The 17,083-nt window shown below is 42.4% G+C and overlaps 1 protein-coding gene across 1 annotated transcript in view; it reads left to right on the top strand.

Annotated features, from left to right (window-relative positions):
• PMPCA (peptidase, mitochondrial processing subunit alpha) overlaps positions 1-17,083 on the top strand; it is a 26,479-nt gene extending 9,396 nt beyond the window's left edge. Inside the window, exons 3-13 of the mRNA XM_040324117.1 lie at positions 275-354; positions 1,859-1,941; positions 4,442-4,536; positions 7,297-7,397; positions 7,797-8,060; positions 8,870-8,962; positions 9,261-9,379; positions 10,157-10,247; positions 11,086-11,148; positions 13,042-13,186; positions 16,213-17,083. Coding sequence (XP_040180051.1) covers positions 275-354; positions 1,859-1,941; positions 4,442-4,536; positions 7,297-7,397; positions 7,797-8,060; positions 8,870-8,962; positions 9,261-9,379; positions 10,157-10,247; positions 11,086-11,148; positions 13,042-13,186; positions 16,213-16,382 — 1,304 coding nt within the window. The 3' untranslated portion in view covers positions 16,383-17,083. The remainder of the gene's footprint in view (positions 1-274; positions 355-1,858; positions 1,942-4,441; positions 4,537-7,296; positions 7,398-7,796; positions 8,061-8,869; positions 8,963-9,260; positions 9,380-10,156; positions 10,248-11,085; positions 11,149-13,041; positions 13,187-16,212) is intronic.

Below are 17,083 nucleotides of genomic sequence, written 5' to 3'. Positions count from 1 at the left end.
ACCACTAGGGTGCGCTGTGAAGGAAGCAGTGCTGATTACAACGCATTACGATCTTTATTAACATTGCAAAATGACATTTTATCATTTCATTACCCCTTTTTGCACTGCAGGGCAATGTGGTGAAAATGCAGCGCATGTCCTGATTACATAGCACACAAGGCAAATTGCTTTGTCTTCGCTGTCGGCTGGGTTGAATGAAGGCTGTCCAATGCAGTGCAAAGCCTTTTGATGTGAACAGATCCTAAATAAACAATTATGTTTTTTTCTCTTGCAGTTCTAATAAATTCAGGCTCCAGGTATGAGACCAAATATTTAAGTGGCATCTCTCACTTTCTGGAGAAACTTGCCTTCTCTGTAAGTATCACCTTTTACCATTGAAGCCTTGTGTGAAATTTTCTACAGGTCCTCCACCTAAAATGAATTGTGCTGCATGAAGTTTGTTAGCAGTTTGACTAGGTTCTGCACTGTGTTTATTTTACACTGACACCCCATGTCCCAGGCTTTGTATATTTACCACTGCCGATATTAGGCTTTCCGACTGTTCGTATAAGAAATTGTCCTGTTTCTAATTAGCTTAATATCTGTCTAGCCTTACGCCTCAGGGTGGGGTTGTCTTGGAATTCACGACCTACATAAGATCCCAGCAAGTGATTCTCCTCTTAGATAGTTAAAGCGGAGCTGACTTTTAATATTAGAACACCTACCTGTCCAGGGATCCTGCAAGGTCGGCACCCCAGCTGATTTTTCAATCGGTTCTCGGGTGCTGCTGCCGCCATTCATTGTAAGAGAAACTGGCAGTGAAGCCTTGCCGCCGGGTCTCCACTGCTCATGCACAAATCGCTTCGGCGGCAGGGGAAGTAATAGAAGGGGGGCAAAACTCCTAGGGGGTCAAACTTTCAGGGGGGCAGCAGAGAGGAGGGGCACAAACAAGTAGGGCGGGTTAAAATCGTGTTGAAAAAAGACACAAGTCCATCCAGTTCGACCAACAGAGAGAAGAAAAAAGGAAAACCTCAATGTACACCAATCCAATACCCACAGTAGAATAAAGTTTCTTAATCAACACTAACTATTGTTAATTCTGGTAGCATTAGTTAATATATAGGAGGGTATATTATATTTACTTATTTTAAACTTTTTTTACTTGCATATCTTAAAGCGCATCCCAAAAAAAAATCAGGCCCTGGGCAGTTAAAGTCCTCCAGCGACGCACTGTCACTGCTAAAGGCGCTTCTATCTTCACCCGGTCTTTTTCCCGGGTTCACAGGCTTTGGCTATATGCACATGCACCAGTGATGTCACCGACTGCATCTAAAGTAAATATCTCCTAAACAGTGCACATTTAGGAGAGATTTACAGTACCTATAGGTAAGTCTCATAGGCTTACCTGTAGGTAAATTTACTCTGGAGGGAAGTTTTCTCCCTCTTTAAGTTGCTTCCTGGTTTGTGGCCTAGGCCAAAATTATGTTCTACATCCCAGGAATCTTCATGGTCATTTTTTTTTTCTGGAGGAGTGTTTTTTTTAAATACACACACCGTCCTGTCTGCATGCCTGAGATGAGGATGAATTTCAGGAAGTAAATGCCACATGAATCTGCCCTTATTCAAGATGGCCACAGCTAGATATGCTAGGGAAGTGGTTTCTCAGTAATGGGAAAAAAAAAGCACTTAGACATAGATGGATAGATGACTTTGCTGTGAATATCAAAAATGAATGAAATAGAGTTTTCAGTTTGTGGTGCTCAGATACAGTTTAGTTCCAGTTCTGCTTTAAATAAAATTATTTCTGTGTTGATTGGCCATTTAAATAAGGCCACATGTCTCTTGAGTAGCAGTGAGGTTATTTTTCTCTCTCTTGCAGTCTACAGCCCAGTTCAGCAGTAAAGATGAGATCCTTCTTACTCTGGAAAAACATGGCGGTATATGTGACTGTCAGACATCCAGGTAAGGACTAGCTATCGCCGTTTTGAAGGGACATTCTTTCAAACATTACAGAATTTAAAATTTTAAAAATTTGCACCCGCTGACATATTTAATAAATTGATCCTGATATATTTATGTTTTCTGACTGAATTCTAGTCCTCAGGGCAGCCATTAGACATAGTCAGAGGAAAACGAGATATACTGATAATTGAAATATTTTTCTGCCTTGTGGCTTTCAGCTAACTGCAGTAGCTGCACCAGAAAGGGAGACTCGTCAACTCACAAATGTAAATTAAATTGGCGTAAGTTAGATCGGTTGACTTTTTGCCCAGCCAGTCATATGATTCCCACAGCCTTACAATGCCATACAGCCAGAGGGCGACACCAGAGGGCATGTGTTGCTATATATGTGAACCAGGAATACCTGTTTTTATGCAAAATTTTGCTAGAATTATGTAATGGTGTATAGCAGCATGCAGGGGGTATATTTTAAGCTATGTAATAGTATGTAACAGCAGCATTTACACAGATTTCTGTATTACCTTTCCATCTCAGAAAGGAAAAGTCTGCTTTAACTGGACTAAGATCATATATACAATATACTATATTATCTTAGTCCAGTTAAAGCAGACCTTCAGTCAAGAAAATAACTTTTACTTTCTGAGATGGGAAGGTAATACAGCAAGCTATATATATATGATTTTGAGTTCTGTTTTATATATTAATAATTTATTTGCTAAATAATTAAGGATAAGTAAAGAAACGGGTCTCTTTAACCACTTAAGCCCCGGACCATTTTGTAGAACCAGGCCCCTTTTTGCGATTCGGCACTGCGTCGCTTCAACTGACAATTGCGTGGTCGTGCGACGTGGCTCCCAAACAAAAATGACGTCCTTTTTTTCCAACAAATAGAGCTTTCTTTTGGTGGTATTTGATCACCTCTGCGGTTTTTATTTTTTGCGCTATAAACAAAAATAGAGTGACAAATTTGAAAAAAAAATGCAATATTTTTTACTTTTTGCTATAATAAATATCCCCCCCAAAAATATATATATATATATATATATATATATATATATATATATATATATATATAATAAAAAAATAAATCCTCAGTTCAGGCCGATACGTATTCTTCTACATATTTTTGAAAAAAAAAAATGGCAATAAGCGTTTATTGATTGGTTTGCGCAGAAGTTATAGCGTCTACAAAATAGGGGATCGTTTTTTTTTTTGCCATTTTTATTAATAATTTTTTTTTTTTTACTAGTTATGGCGGCGATCAGCGATTTTTATCGTGACTGCGACATTATGTCGGACACTTTTGACACCATTGTAATTTTTACAGCGATCAGTGCTATAAAAAAGCACCGATTACTGTGAAAATGACACTGGCAGTGAAGGGGTTAACCTGTAGGGGGCGCTGAAGGGGTTAAGTGTTTCCTAGGGAGTGATTACTACTGTGTGGGGGCGCAGCTTGGCGTGTGACATCACTGATCGTCGTTCCCTATGACCGGAAACCAGACGATTAGTGACACTCACACTAGTTTACACTTACCTCTCCCCGTTCTTCAGCTCTGTGACCTGATCGCCAGACACCAGCGATCGGGTCTGTGTGTGCCGCGGGCGCAGTCACGGAGCTCAGGACCGGGTCGCGAGCGCACCGGCGGCGTGCGACACACGTCTGGGCTTTTAAAGAGCAACGTACCTGTACGTGCTTATGCCCAGCCGTGCTGCTCTGCCGACGTTTATTGGCGTGATTAATGTGCAAATGGTGAATTAGTGACTAGCCTTCTTTGAAATGTTGAAACGGCTGCAAGATTCTTTTGGAAACTATTGTACATCATATAGGTTGTGTCTGATTGATGCTGAAACACCCAGTAAAATTGGCACCATATCCTAATAAGTTAGTATGTCAAGTGGGAAGGGAAGAGGGATTTTAACGGTGCAATAGGAACGAATAATGATGAGAGAAGATTGTAACCACATTATAAAAAAAAACATTTTTTAATAGGTATAAAGTTAAAAAACATAAATCATTCTCAAAAAATAAAGCAGTGATTCATTTAAATGGTGGTCAAAACAGGCATGTTGGTTGAAAAGAAGAAAACTTGCACATTATCCCGACATGTTTCGCTGTATTCCTGCTTCAGAGAATGTGCAAAGTAAATCGATTTATATCAGGAAAAACTGTAGAAACAGAAGACATGAATAAACAAATAGTCCAAAAAGTAAACTATAGCAATACTAAATGAAAGCTTGCTCACCCCGCGATAGACTCCACCAGAGATAACCAATACCAAATTCCGGTACTTGGCAGTGGTTGTCTCTGGTGGAGTCTATCTCGGGGTGAGCAAGCTTTCAGATATGCCCTAAAATGTTACGACTCATCCATATGTGTATTGCTATAGTTTACTTTTTGGACTATTTGTTCCTATTGCACCGTTAAAATCCCTCTTCCCTTCCCACTTGACATATTGCATGTACAGTTATTGATTCTGTACTTGTCCTTCTCTTCCAGGGACACTACTATGTATGCAGTTTCTGCAGATGTCAAGGGCCTGGACACGGTGGTCAGTCTGCTGTCAGAGGTTGTTCTGCAGCCAAAGCTGTCTGGTAAGCTGGGTCCTCTTCTTGCTGTCGCATGCTACGGATAATGTCCTATAGTGGGGAGAACAAGTATTTGATACACTGCCAATTTTGAAGGTTTACCTACTTACAAAGCATGTAGAGGTCTGTAAAACCAAAAATCCAGAAAATCACATTGTATGATTTTTAGGTAATTAATTTGCATTTTATTGCATGACATAAGTATTTGATACATCAGAAAAGCAGAACTTGGTACAGAAACTTTTGTTTGCAATTACAGAGATCATATGTTTCCTGTATTTCTTGACTAGGTTTGAACACACTGCAGCAGGGATTTTGGCCCACTCCTCCACACAGGCAATACGGATTTTCAGCTCCCTCCAAAGATTTTCTCTTGGGTTCAGGCCTGGAGACTGGCTAGGCCACTCCAGGACCTTGAGATGCTTCTTACGGAGCCACTCCTTAGTTGCCCTGGCTGTGTGTTTCGGGTCGTTGTCATCCTGGAAGACCCAACCACGACCCATCTTCAATGCTCTTACTGAGGGAGGGTGGGTGTTGGCCAAGATCTCGCAATACATGGCCCCATCCATCCTCCCCTCAATACGGTGCGGTCGCCCTGTCCCCTTTGCAGAAAAGTATCCCCAAAGAACCATGTTTCCACCTCCATGCTTCATGGTTGAGATGGTGTTTTTGGGGTTGTACTCATCCTTCTTCCTCCAAACACGGTAAATGGAGTTTAGACCAAAAAGCTCTATTTTTGTCTCATCAGACCACATGACCTTCTCCCATTCCTGCTCTGGATCATCCAGATGGTCATTGACGCGTGCGCTGCAGGATTTTAATCCATGACGGCGTAGTGTGTTGCTAGTGGTTTTCTTTGAGACTGTGGTCCCAGCTCTCTTCAGGTCATTGACCAGGTCCTGCCGTGTAGTTCTGGGCTGATCCCTCATCTTCCTCATGATCATTGATGCCCAACGAGGTAAGATCTTGCATAGACCCCCAGACTGAGGGAGATTTGACTGTCATCTTGAACTTCTTCTATTTTCTAATTGCACCAACAGTTGTTGTCTTCTCAGCAAGCTGCTTGCCTATTGTCCTGTAGCCCATCCCAGCCTTGTGTGGGTCTACAATTTTATCCCCGATGTCCTTACACAGCTCTCTGGTCTTGGCCATTGTGCAGAGGTTGGAGTCTGTTTGAGTGTGTGGACAGGTGTTTTTTATACAGGTAACAAGTTCAAACCGGTGCAGGTAATGAGTGGAGAACAGGAGGGCTTCTTAAAGAAAAATAACTGGTCTGTGAGAGTCGGAATTCTTACTGGTTGGTAGGTCATCAAATACTTATGTCATGCAATAAAATGCAAATAAATTATTTAAAAATCGTACAATATGATTTTCTTGATTTTTGTTTTAGATTCCATGTCTCAGTTGAAGAGTACCTATGATAAAAATACAGACCTCATGCTTTGTAAGTAGGAAATGAGAAGAGAAACAGGTTAGAACTGTAAATGTTTTAATGAGATACAGGTGCATTATCCACTTACATGGAGGTTAAGGAAGTAAGGCATGAGTCCATCCACACTGGCGTGGCATTCACTGGAACTCAAGAGCTTGACAAAGGAGCGCGCTCTGAGTTCCATCTACCAGTGCACATGCTCCGAAATGCAGTTGCAACCCACCAGTGACATAATCGCGCCCAGCGCCCCTTTCCAGCCCTCACTATCTGCCTGATTCAAGCCTCGGTTTCATCGCCTTGGTCCCAGAGATCCTGCTGGCTAGGATTTCCCCCCACAGGCAGAAAAATCAGCTCTTCAGAACGCCGCTCTGCAGTGAACGCCACGCCAGTGTAGATGGACTCGTGCCTTACTTCCCTAACCTCTATGTAAGTGGCTAATGCACCTGTATCTTATTAAAATGTTTACAGTTCTAACCTAGAGGCACATGTGTGTGTTTCTCTTCTCATTTGCATATCTGGAGTCTGCCAAGGTTGTTTTGGACTGCTAAAGTAATCTGTACAGGTCTCCCCCAACTTTATCTCTCCCCCTACACATATACTGTGTGTCCACTTCAAGGACTTATTGATGGACTACTGTATTAAATCTCATACTATTTAGCAGCGTTATTACCCATTTTATTTTTTTATCTTTAAAGGGGTTGTAAAGACAAAAATATTTTCCTCTTAAATTAAAGTCTGACAGTAGCTGATTAAGTAAAAAGTAATGTTTTGCATTATAACTAGTTTGATACCTGTTGAAATCGAGCTGTTTTATTCACCTCCGTCACTCCTGAATTATTATTATCACTGACTCACTGGTTTGCGGTGCGCATTCATTCTTTCTACATCACGGCCTAATGGGAACTACAGTTCCCATTAGGCTTGGCCTCCATGCCTGTGAGGGATAAGAGAGCATCTTCATACAGGGCTGTAGTCATAGGGAGGGGGTGAGCACATTCTGCTTTCCACCATGCAAAACGGCTCAGATGCTGGTGGAAAGCAAGAAGAGGAGAGACAGGAAATGGCATTTTCAAAGCTGGATTGCTGTATTTTGGAGGTCAAAAGGAAAAACGAGGTACATGATATTTAAATGCTCTAGCTCACAGCAATCAATTGATCTAATAAAAAACGAACCTTTAGTGTTCCTTTAAGTAGGAAAACCTTCAAAATCGTCAGTGTATCAAATACTTGTTCTGTATGTTCGTTTTACATACACAAATCCAAGAAAGAGTACCTACCTTCACCTATTCCATAAGGAAGTTCACACTCGTTGATATTGTTTTGGTCTGTTACAGATAAGGAACTGGAGATGACGAGAATGGCGGTGCGATTTGAGTTAGAGGACCTCAATATGAGGCCAGACCCGGAGCCTTTGCTGACTGAGATGATTCATGCGGTAGGTGGGCTGGAATTAAAGAATCAATGTATAAAAGCAAATCTTGTGAGATTCGGTTCTGCTGGCAGCAGGCATTCCCATATTGATGCAATGTGTGAGGATCAGGAAGATGGCTCCATGTACTGTTTAATCTTCATTGGCCTGGAACACTTATGAGGCGTCTGAGTTTAGGAATGACAGCTTTCATTAGATTCGCATCACACAAGTATTTTACTGCGTGACAGGCTCCCTTTAGGGAAGAACTCCACTAAGCATTCTCTATGAATATCACAATACCTGCTCCAGGTAAAGGCAGAGCAACATACTGTATATTCTTGCACAGACATATTTTACATAATTCTCTTTTTTGCTTGCTGTTTCTGGTAATATGATGGGCTTTCTTTGCTGATCTTTGGACAGGCAGCCTTCAGAGACAACACAGTGGGTCTCCCTCGTTCCTGCCCTGTGGAGAACATTGACAAGATAGATCGGAAGACACTACATGCCTACATGCACAATTACTACACCCCGGAGAGGATGGTGCTGGCAGGAGTGGGCATAGAACATGAACAGTTGCTGGAATGTGCCAATAAATACCTGCAAGGAATGGAGCCTGTTTGGGCATCTGGCAAACCCCGCAGTGTGGACCGCTCCATAGCCCAGTATACCGGAGGGATTGTCAAGGTAAAGGAGATACAAATATTTTAAAACATTATCTGTTCAAAGTCAGAATTATTTTCTTTTATGGTTATTAAATAATCTTTAATCAGCTAAAGTAATAGAGAAATGTGGAAAAGCTCATGCAACTGATGTATGCCAAAGATGAGTTTCTTTATTTGTTAGATGCAAACATCCTAGACACCTTTTTAATGGCAGGAACAAAATCATAAGCTTTTTCAGCAGCATCCACCCGCTTCAGTATTTATCTGCTATGGGATTAGTGAAATGAGCATCTTGTATCTGTTGTACCTAGGGTTGTCACCTCATCCCTTTAAAACCCAACATATTAATTACACAGGTTCTGTGGCTTAGTAAAGTGGTTGTAACCCCTTACAGACCACTTTTATCCACCGGTAAGCCTAGATTAAGGCTTACCTGTAGGTACAAGAAATATCCCCTAAACCTACACGGTTTAGGGGATATTTGCAAAAGACAGGCGCTGATGTCTACGGCGCGCACTGAGCATGCCTCTTCTAACGGCGATCGTGCCATTAGTGGTGGCTCCCGCGCACGCAAGGTAGTAATTGAAACCACAGTGCCTTATCTGCATTAAATTGGCCACAGAACCTGTGTAATTCATAGTTGTTCAGGTTTAAAGGGATGAGGTGGCAACCCTAGTTGTACCCCTCTTTTGTTGACTGTCCAAAAGTGGTACAATTCTTTGTTTTAATGATTTAATCTAAAATATACGCTGTCAGAGTGAAATGTTGGCATGAAAAAGTACAACCGCTATTGTGGGTGAAATAAATCCTGCAATGTTTTTTGTCTGTCAGGTGGAGAAAGACATGTCGGACGTGAGTCTGGGCCCCACCCCAATCCCTAACCTGACGCACATTATGATTGGCCTGGAGAGCTGCTCCTTTCTGGTATTGTATCACTTCTGCTGTTCTATGTCACTCCTTACTAATCTCAGGGTATTTTATGTATGCGCATCTGTGCTGGGAATACAATGCTTGTAACACAAAATATGCCGGTGTTATTTGGCCGTATTGCTCAGTGTTAGTAATAAGAACTGTTTGTGTCCCCCACAGCCACCAATCAGATGAAATGTGCATTTTCCAGCAATAGATTGTAAATAAAATAGGGGTTGGCTGCTATGTACCTTGTATGGAGGACACTTTTCATATATGAGACAATCTGATTGTAACTCTGTTTTTGTGACAGGAAGATGACTTTATCCCATTTGCAGTGTTGAACATGATGATGGGAGGTGGCGGTTCATTCTCAGCTGGTGGACCAGGGAAAGGAATGTTCACCAGACTCTACCTCAATGTCCTCAACAGGTGAGTCTGTGGGGTGGCCAGGTGCAGGTGACCTTGAAGAGCAGCGGTGAGTCTTAATAGAAGTATGGACTTTGTAAAAAAAAAAAAAAAAGTATACTCGCCTAGCTGTATGCTGTATCTGTCCCATGCCGGTTTTCTGGCGAGCTGGTTCCTACCATCGATATGGTTACCGAGCCAACGGAAACCTCCGAGCGGGAACAGCTTTTCATCAGCTGTAGACGCGCTCGCTCCCGAATGGCTGATTATACACTCTATACACGCTGCTCTACACAGCAAGGGGCGGATGTGGTATTGACCAGTGTTTTTTTGATTGGTTATCCATGCCGCTCTTTACAGCAAGGGGCGGATGTGATACAGCCCCTTGCTATCAAAAAAGCACTGCTCAATATCACATCCGCCCCTTACTGTGTAGAGCGGCGTGTACTATAAAGTGCCGTGCGGGAGCGAGCTTGTCTAAGCTGACAATCGGCTGTTGAGGCTCGGAGATTTCAGTGGCCTCCTACTGCGCCTGCGCAGTCGAGGCAGGAACCATATCGATGGAGGAACCAGCTCGACAAGGCACCGGCTCCGAGAACTGAGCGATCAAAGACTGCTGATCGCTCAGTCCTCCCCCGCTCTGAGCAGAGAGCTGTGACTGTCAGTCCCTGGCTGTCTGCTCTCCTCTGGAGCACTGGGCTGTGGAGGGGGTGAGAGCAGCTGGCTTAGGCTCTCTTGCAGAGTTCCTCTTGAAAATGTGAATTTGAGATTGGTCATGATTGATGTCATATGATGTTACAGGCACCACTGGATGTACAACGCCACAGCTTACCACCACAGCTATGAGGATACTGGACTTCTGTGTATTCACGCCAGCGCAAACCCCCGCCAGGTGCGTCCTGACCCAGTACCAACAGTTATTTATCATTCCAAATCAGATTTTCAGGAAGTATTTGGCTTTCTGGTTGTGTGTATATTTGGTTTTAAAATAATGAATTTTACTAATGAGATTGGGCAACTTTACAAAACTCATACAAGTTTAAAATCAGACCATTTCTGTAAATTACTACAATTACATGATAATTAACTCCACAAAATAATGTTTTTAAAAATAAGATATATGTTGGGGGGGGGGGGGGGGACAGATATCAGAAATACCTAAACTTCATTCTTCTGCTGTTGTTGCTGCCCACCATAGTCTCACTTCTTCTGTAACCGATATTGTTTTGTTACCACTCTTCCGTTGCCATCCCATAAAATAAAAATTCAACAATTATTTGTTCGCCTTTCAGAAAAAAAATGAAATGGTAAACTTACAACCTACACCCTTTATTTCTTTGACCCTTATGGGAAGATTTTCGCTACCTGTGTTTGTGACCTCCACATGAATAGATGTGCAGTTGTCACATGGACAGACAGGCATGAACTACAATAAAACAGTGTCGCTATAATAAAAAAAAATTGTTTTTGTCTGTGGCACCATTGAAGAGATTTCATCTCACTTCCTGTTCTAAAAGGAAGTGAGGGGAAATCTCTCTAGTAGGGTCACCGATTGCAAAAAAAACATAATCTTTTCCCCATACTGTGCAAAGCAATAATAAAAAGTTTGACTACAGTTCAGCTCTAAGGACACTTAAGTTATTCCCTGGTGTTCTGTTATGGGTCTCTGAGAATATCATTTATTTTATTAGTAGTATTATTTACAATGCGCCCTTTTTATTTCTCTGCAGGTGAGAGAGATGGTTGAGATTATCACTCAGGAGTTCGCACTGATGGCAGGATCTGTAGGGGAGGTCTGTACGGAATCATTATTCATTAATTACATACATGCTATATAAATCATGTAGAATGACCTAATAAGTGCAAACATTTCTGTGTCCTCACTTTCACAGCCTATTGTCTGAAAGTGTGAGAGTGTTTTCAGGCCTGATTCACACTTATACAGGTTGCAGTTTGAATGTTGCAGATGTATTTTGCATTTTTCAATCCATTCTTTTCATTCATTGAAGTCTATGGAACCAAAAACCAGAAAAAAGTCCCTGGCCCTTTCCATAAAATGCACAGATGTGCTCCACATCCATAGGAAACCATGTAAAGGGAATGTAGTATGCATAGGTGTGAACTAGGGTTGTACCGATACAGAGCATTTGCGCAAGTACTTGTACTCGCACAAATGCTCCCGATGCCTGACCCGATACTTGGTCAGCGGGCGGAGGTTTTGAGCAGAGTAGGCAGAGTTTGCGAGCGGATAGAGTTTGTGAGCTACGAGGGCGGGTGTATGCTGCTCCCCCCCCCTCCTCCCTGCGCTGTGTCCCGTGTTTCCTTCGACGATGCTGCTCTCCCCCCGAATGATGCTGCTGTCCGCACTCTGTGTCCCCCTCCGTGCTCCTGCTGTCCTCCTCCATGCTCTGTGTCCCGTGTGCCCTTCCGTGATGCTGCTCCCCCCCCCTAGTGATTCTGCTGTCGGCGCTATGTGTCCCCCTCTATTTTCCTGCTGTCCTCCATGCTCTGTGTCCCTCTCCATGCTGCGTGTCCCTCTCCATGCTGCGTGTCCTCCTCCTGCTGCTGTCCCCCTCTGTGCTCTGTTTCCCCTCCATGTCCTCCTCCACTCCCTCTGTCCTCATCAGGATGGAGAGCGGAGGTAGGAGCCACTAAACCCGGCTCCTACCTGTTCTGAATGAACATAATCAGTGATCACTGACTCTGTTCATTCACATAACTGAGCATCGTAACCTGTGTTTACGATGCTTCAGTTTATGAATGAAGAGGAGCCTCTCCTGTCCATTGATTTTAGCTGAGGCTGCAGAGAAAGGGACTGAGGAATCTGTGTCCTTAGTCCCTTTCTCTGTCTTAAAGGTGAGATGTCAGGGGTCTGTTAAGACCCCTGACATCTCACCCATGCCCCCCACAGTGCTAAAAAAAAAAAAAAATTGCAATAAATATAAATAAATGAATTGTAAAAAATAATAAAAATAAAAAACACACTGACACCATCCACTCCCCCCCCCTTAAAAAAAGAAGAAAGCATCAGAAAAAAACATAACAAAAAATTGTAAAAAAAAATAAAATACTGACACATGTGCCACTGTCACATGACATCGGTAATCGGTATCAGCGAGTACTTGAAAAAAAGTATCGGTACTTGTACTCGGTCCTAAAAAAGTGGTATCGGGACAACCCTAGTGTGAACCAGGCCTTGGTGTCAATCAATCAGTATCCAGCTTAAATGTGCAGGTTTTTCAGTATTTGGTCCTATATTAGAGCTCATACAGTCCTTCCTTTAGACTGGTTTATGGGCCAAACTCAACTGGTGCATTATGAAAATGCCGGGATGTTATTTCCAAAGTTGTGGGGTTTCTGATGTGTTTGAATTGCAGTTTTTTAATGTAGATGCCCTCTTATTTTTTTTCACAGTTCCTTCACTAGATAGTATAGAAAATGCTCATAAAGAGGTTTAGCTCACACTCAGTTTTTTTTTAACTTACCAAATGGCTTCGACAGTTTCTATTGTCGAACAATACTTTTTTTTTTTTTTTCGCTCTGTGTGCTCCAGTTCTAAGACTGCTGTGAGTTACACTGTGGATGACTTGTACTTGCAACCAAGATAGAGGGATGCCAAAGCAGCCCCCACTTTGTATTCAGTTTTGTAAAACACACCCATTAAATTTTTGCTGTGGCACGAGCAGGTGGAGCTGGAACGAGCAAAGACGCAGCTGAAATCGATGCTGATGATGAACCTGGAATCTCGACCTGTGATTTTCGAGGATGTTGGGAGACAAGTGTTGGCAACTGGCACCCGGAAACTCCCCCATGAACTGTGTAGCCTTATTAGTAAGTATTTTGTGGGGGAGATTATGGTAGTCATGTGAGTACACAGCATCCTCGCCATGTTTCCAATAACAATGGATTCTGGGAACACAGTCATGCTGCTTTCATCTCCTGACAAACCAAAATAAAATGTAGTTTTATATGTTCCAATGATGTAATAGATGTACAGTGACAGCACATTGCTCATCCTGAATTCATAAAGTATCTGGAGTAATCATCATCATTAACCTGACAAAGAGCACAGCAGCCCCCATCTCATAGGAGAGACAAACACTGCTTCCCAGATGCAGGGCCTTTTAAATTCTAACCAGGATTAAATGGCTTCAGTCCTTTTGATCAGTTATCTAAAACCTAAGACACTCTATATTGTAATCTGTTCCCCAGCTAGAAACACCAAGCCTAGACCTTTCATTTCTCCTACACTAGGCCTGGTAACTTTAAGATCTCAGAATTAGACAATATACACATCTGAGCAAAGCAAGGGTATTCAGCCTGCACTCTGTTCAAGATACAAATAAAGACAGGTTTACAGGAGCCAAAGGGTAGTACTTTCATGTCCTTTAACCACTTAAGGACCAGCCCATGTACATATACGTCCACAATATGGCACGTACAGGCACATGGGCGTATAGGTACGTCCTCGCCTATTAGCGGGTGGGGGGTCCGATCGGGACCCCCCCCGCTACATGCGGAGGTCGGGTCCGCTCGGGGAGCGATCCGGGACCACGGCGCGGCTATTTGTTTATAGCCGCTCCGTCGCGATCGCTCCCCGGAGCTGAAGAACGAGGAGAGCCGTGTGTAAACACGGCTTCCCCGTCCTTCACTATGGCGGCGCATCGATCGCGTCATTCCCTTTATAGGGAAGACACGATCGATGACGTCATTCCTACAGCCACACCCCCAAACAGTTGTAAACACATACTAGGTGCACCCTAACTCCTACAGCGCCACCTGTGGTTAACTCCCAAACTGCAACTGTCATTTTCACAATAAAGAATGCAATTTAAATGCATTTTTTGCTGTGAAAATGACAATGGTCCCAAAAATGTGTCAAAATTGTCCGAAGTGTCCGCCATAATGTCGCAGTCACGAAAAAAATTGCTGATCGCCGCCATTAGTAGTAAAAAAAAAATAAAAAATAAAAATGCAATAAAACTATCCCCTATTTTGTAAACACTATAAATTTTGCGCAAACCAATCGATAAACGCTTATTGCGATTTTTTTTACTAAAAATAGGTAGAAGAATACGTATCGGCCTAAACTGAGGAAAAAAAATGTTTTTATATATGTTTTTGGGGGATATTTATTACAGCAAAAAGTAAAAAATATTGCTTTTTTTTCAAAATTGTCGCTCTATTTTTGTTTATAGCGCAAAAACTAAAAACCGCAGATGTGATCAAATACCACCAAAAGAAAGCTCTATTTGTGGGGAAAAAAGGACGCCAATTTTGTTTGGGAGCCACGTCGCACGACCGCGCAATTGTCTGTTAAAGCGACGCAGTCCCGAACTGTAAAAACACCTTGGGTCTTTAGGCTGCATATTGGTCCGGGGCTTAAGTGGTTAAAATCTTAGATATGTTTTTGAAGGCGTAAGAAGGGAACCTGCACCCTCTCAGGTTCTAAAAATAGGGAGCTATAATTTGAAGAGTCAGATAAACTTTTTTTTATTTTTAGTTAACTCTGTAATTTTAGTAATAAATTGTAAACAATAAGGCCTCTTGCACACTGCAGCTTGCAACAGCTTAATTTTCTGCGCTAAAATACAGCCCATTAATTGTAAGGTGCCTAGGCACACAGGTGCATAAACAATCGTTTGTGTGCCTAGGCACCTTACAATTAATGGGCTGTATTTTAGCTCAGTAAAAAAATAAGCTGTACTGAGCTTTGGCAAGCTGACAGTGAGACATGGTGCCATCTGCTGGCGGACCAGTAAATTGTACACAGTAGCACCTTACTTCATAGTGAGCGCATAGTGCAATCTGCTGGCTGGAGAGTTTTGTTGGTAAACAAAAATATCCACCCTGCATGTGATCACCATGATTGGCTGTCAGCTGATCACATGACAGGGAAACAAGCTGAATGTTTTTTTAATTGTTAGACTGAAACTAGTGGCGGTCTGTGACAGTGTAATCTTTAAGGAATCGTAAAGGCAGAAGTTTTTTTTTTAAATCCCTAATGCAATAAGATAAAAAGCCGCCTGTGTGCATTATAACACCCCCCCCCCCCCAACACTTACGTGAGGTCTCTCCTGATTGGCTGAGACACAGCAGTGGCCCCATTGACTCCTGCTGCTATCAAAGTCAGCTAGCCAATCGGGAGAGAGGGGACAGGGCTCTGTGTCTGAATGGACACAGGGAGCTGTGACTCGGCTTGGGTGCCCCCATAGCAAGCTGCTTGTTGTGGGGGCACTCAACAGGAGGGAAGGGGCAGGGGCACATAAGAGGGACCCGAGAAGAGGAGAGCAACAGAGCAGGTAAGTATAACATGTTTGTAAATTCTATATATATTTTTTTCCTATATACAATAATCCCTTTTAAGCCAGCTATAAATGGTTTGAATCTTAGCTGGTTTAGCAGGGACCGGCCGAAATTCGAACCATGTATGGGTAGGCTGAATATACCAAGTTGATCAACTTCGGTACAACCAGACTGTCGGATTTTACATAAGATTATTGCTAGCCGCTCGCAATTGATCATGGTGTTCTCCCTGCTGGGAGAACCCAAGGGCTCTGCGGGGGGGATTCCCCAATCAACACTGGCTCTGTTGATGGGGAAAATCAAGCGATTTGTTTTCTCAGCAAGCTGAATGAATGGTGCCTGATAACATTGATCTACATATTGTGGTTATCAAGTGATTAATAGAAAAAATTGGGCAAACTTGTGACTTACACCGGCAGTGCTTACTTGATAGCATTAGATCTTTAGAAGTGCTCTTTAATTTATTTGTTTACAGAGGTCCTTAGCTCATGTAAATGTAATAACGCTGGTTCTTTTCAAGGGTTACTTTAACCATTTAATCCACTTTACAGGCAACATTAAAGCAAGTGACATCAAAAGAGTAGCAACAAAGATGCTGAGGAATAAGCCTGCGGTGGCTGCATTAGGTAACCTATCAGAGTTACCAGACTATGATCAGATCCAGACCGCGCTCTCCAGTAAAGATGGACGCCTTCCACGGTCATATCGCCTGTTCCGATAGATTCACTGAACTTAGCTGACCACTGAGTCTCTACTGTGATTTCTTAAGAGATGCCACAGGAGGACAGTTTGTGCTACACTGTATATTCTGTTTATGGATGATTTACATAGAAAGCATCACAGCTGTGATCAACGAAATCCACATTTTTCATGTCCAGATCTGCCGCTACTGGTGAAGGTGTACCCAAAAGACACAGCAATGTGTAGTAATATCAGTGTTCAGGCTATGGAAAGATTGCATTCTCCTCTTCAATGGTTCGGTATAAAAATGATCTGCCTGTTAAAAGGACTGCATTAGTTCCTGTGTCATTGTGTGAATGACAGATTATTATTTTTTTTGTGATGGCACTGGACCAGTTTATCAAGCACCAGCGCTGTCCTATATGAGGAATTATGTATTTCTTTGTTTCTAACGAGAGTCACAGGGGAGTGAAGGTAATGCGAGTTTGTACAGCTGCTGGGCAAAGAGGGCAGTTGAGCGAATATTTTAATTTGCCCAGCTTAGGTTCACCCTAATATTGTATTTGCTGCAGTATTGAGCAAAAATAAATATTTCCCCATCAGGCTGAGCACAAAAAAATTCATCTGCAGATTAAGCCATTGTGAGATGGTAAATACCCCCTTCATGTGAAGAAATTTGTATTGTTGGATTAAATGTGAAAAACAAACAACTAAATTATTTGATACATTTCCTATTGTTAA

Source organism: Rana temporaria, chromosome 9 (assembly GCF_905171775.1).
Source record: "Rana temporaria chromosome 9, aRanTem1.1, whole genome shotgun sequence".
Classification (NCBI taxonomy): domain Eukaryota; kingdom Metazoa; phylum Chordata; class Amphibia; order Anura; family Ranidae; genus Rana; species Rana temporaria.
Note: the sequence above shows the minus strand (reverse complement) of the source record. Positions and strands in the feature narration are given on the sequence as shown.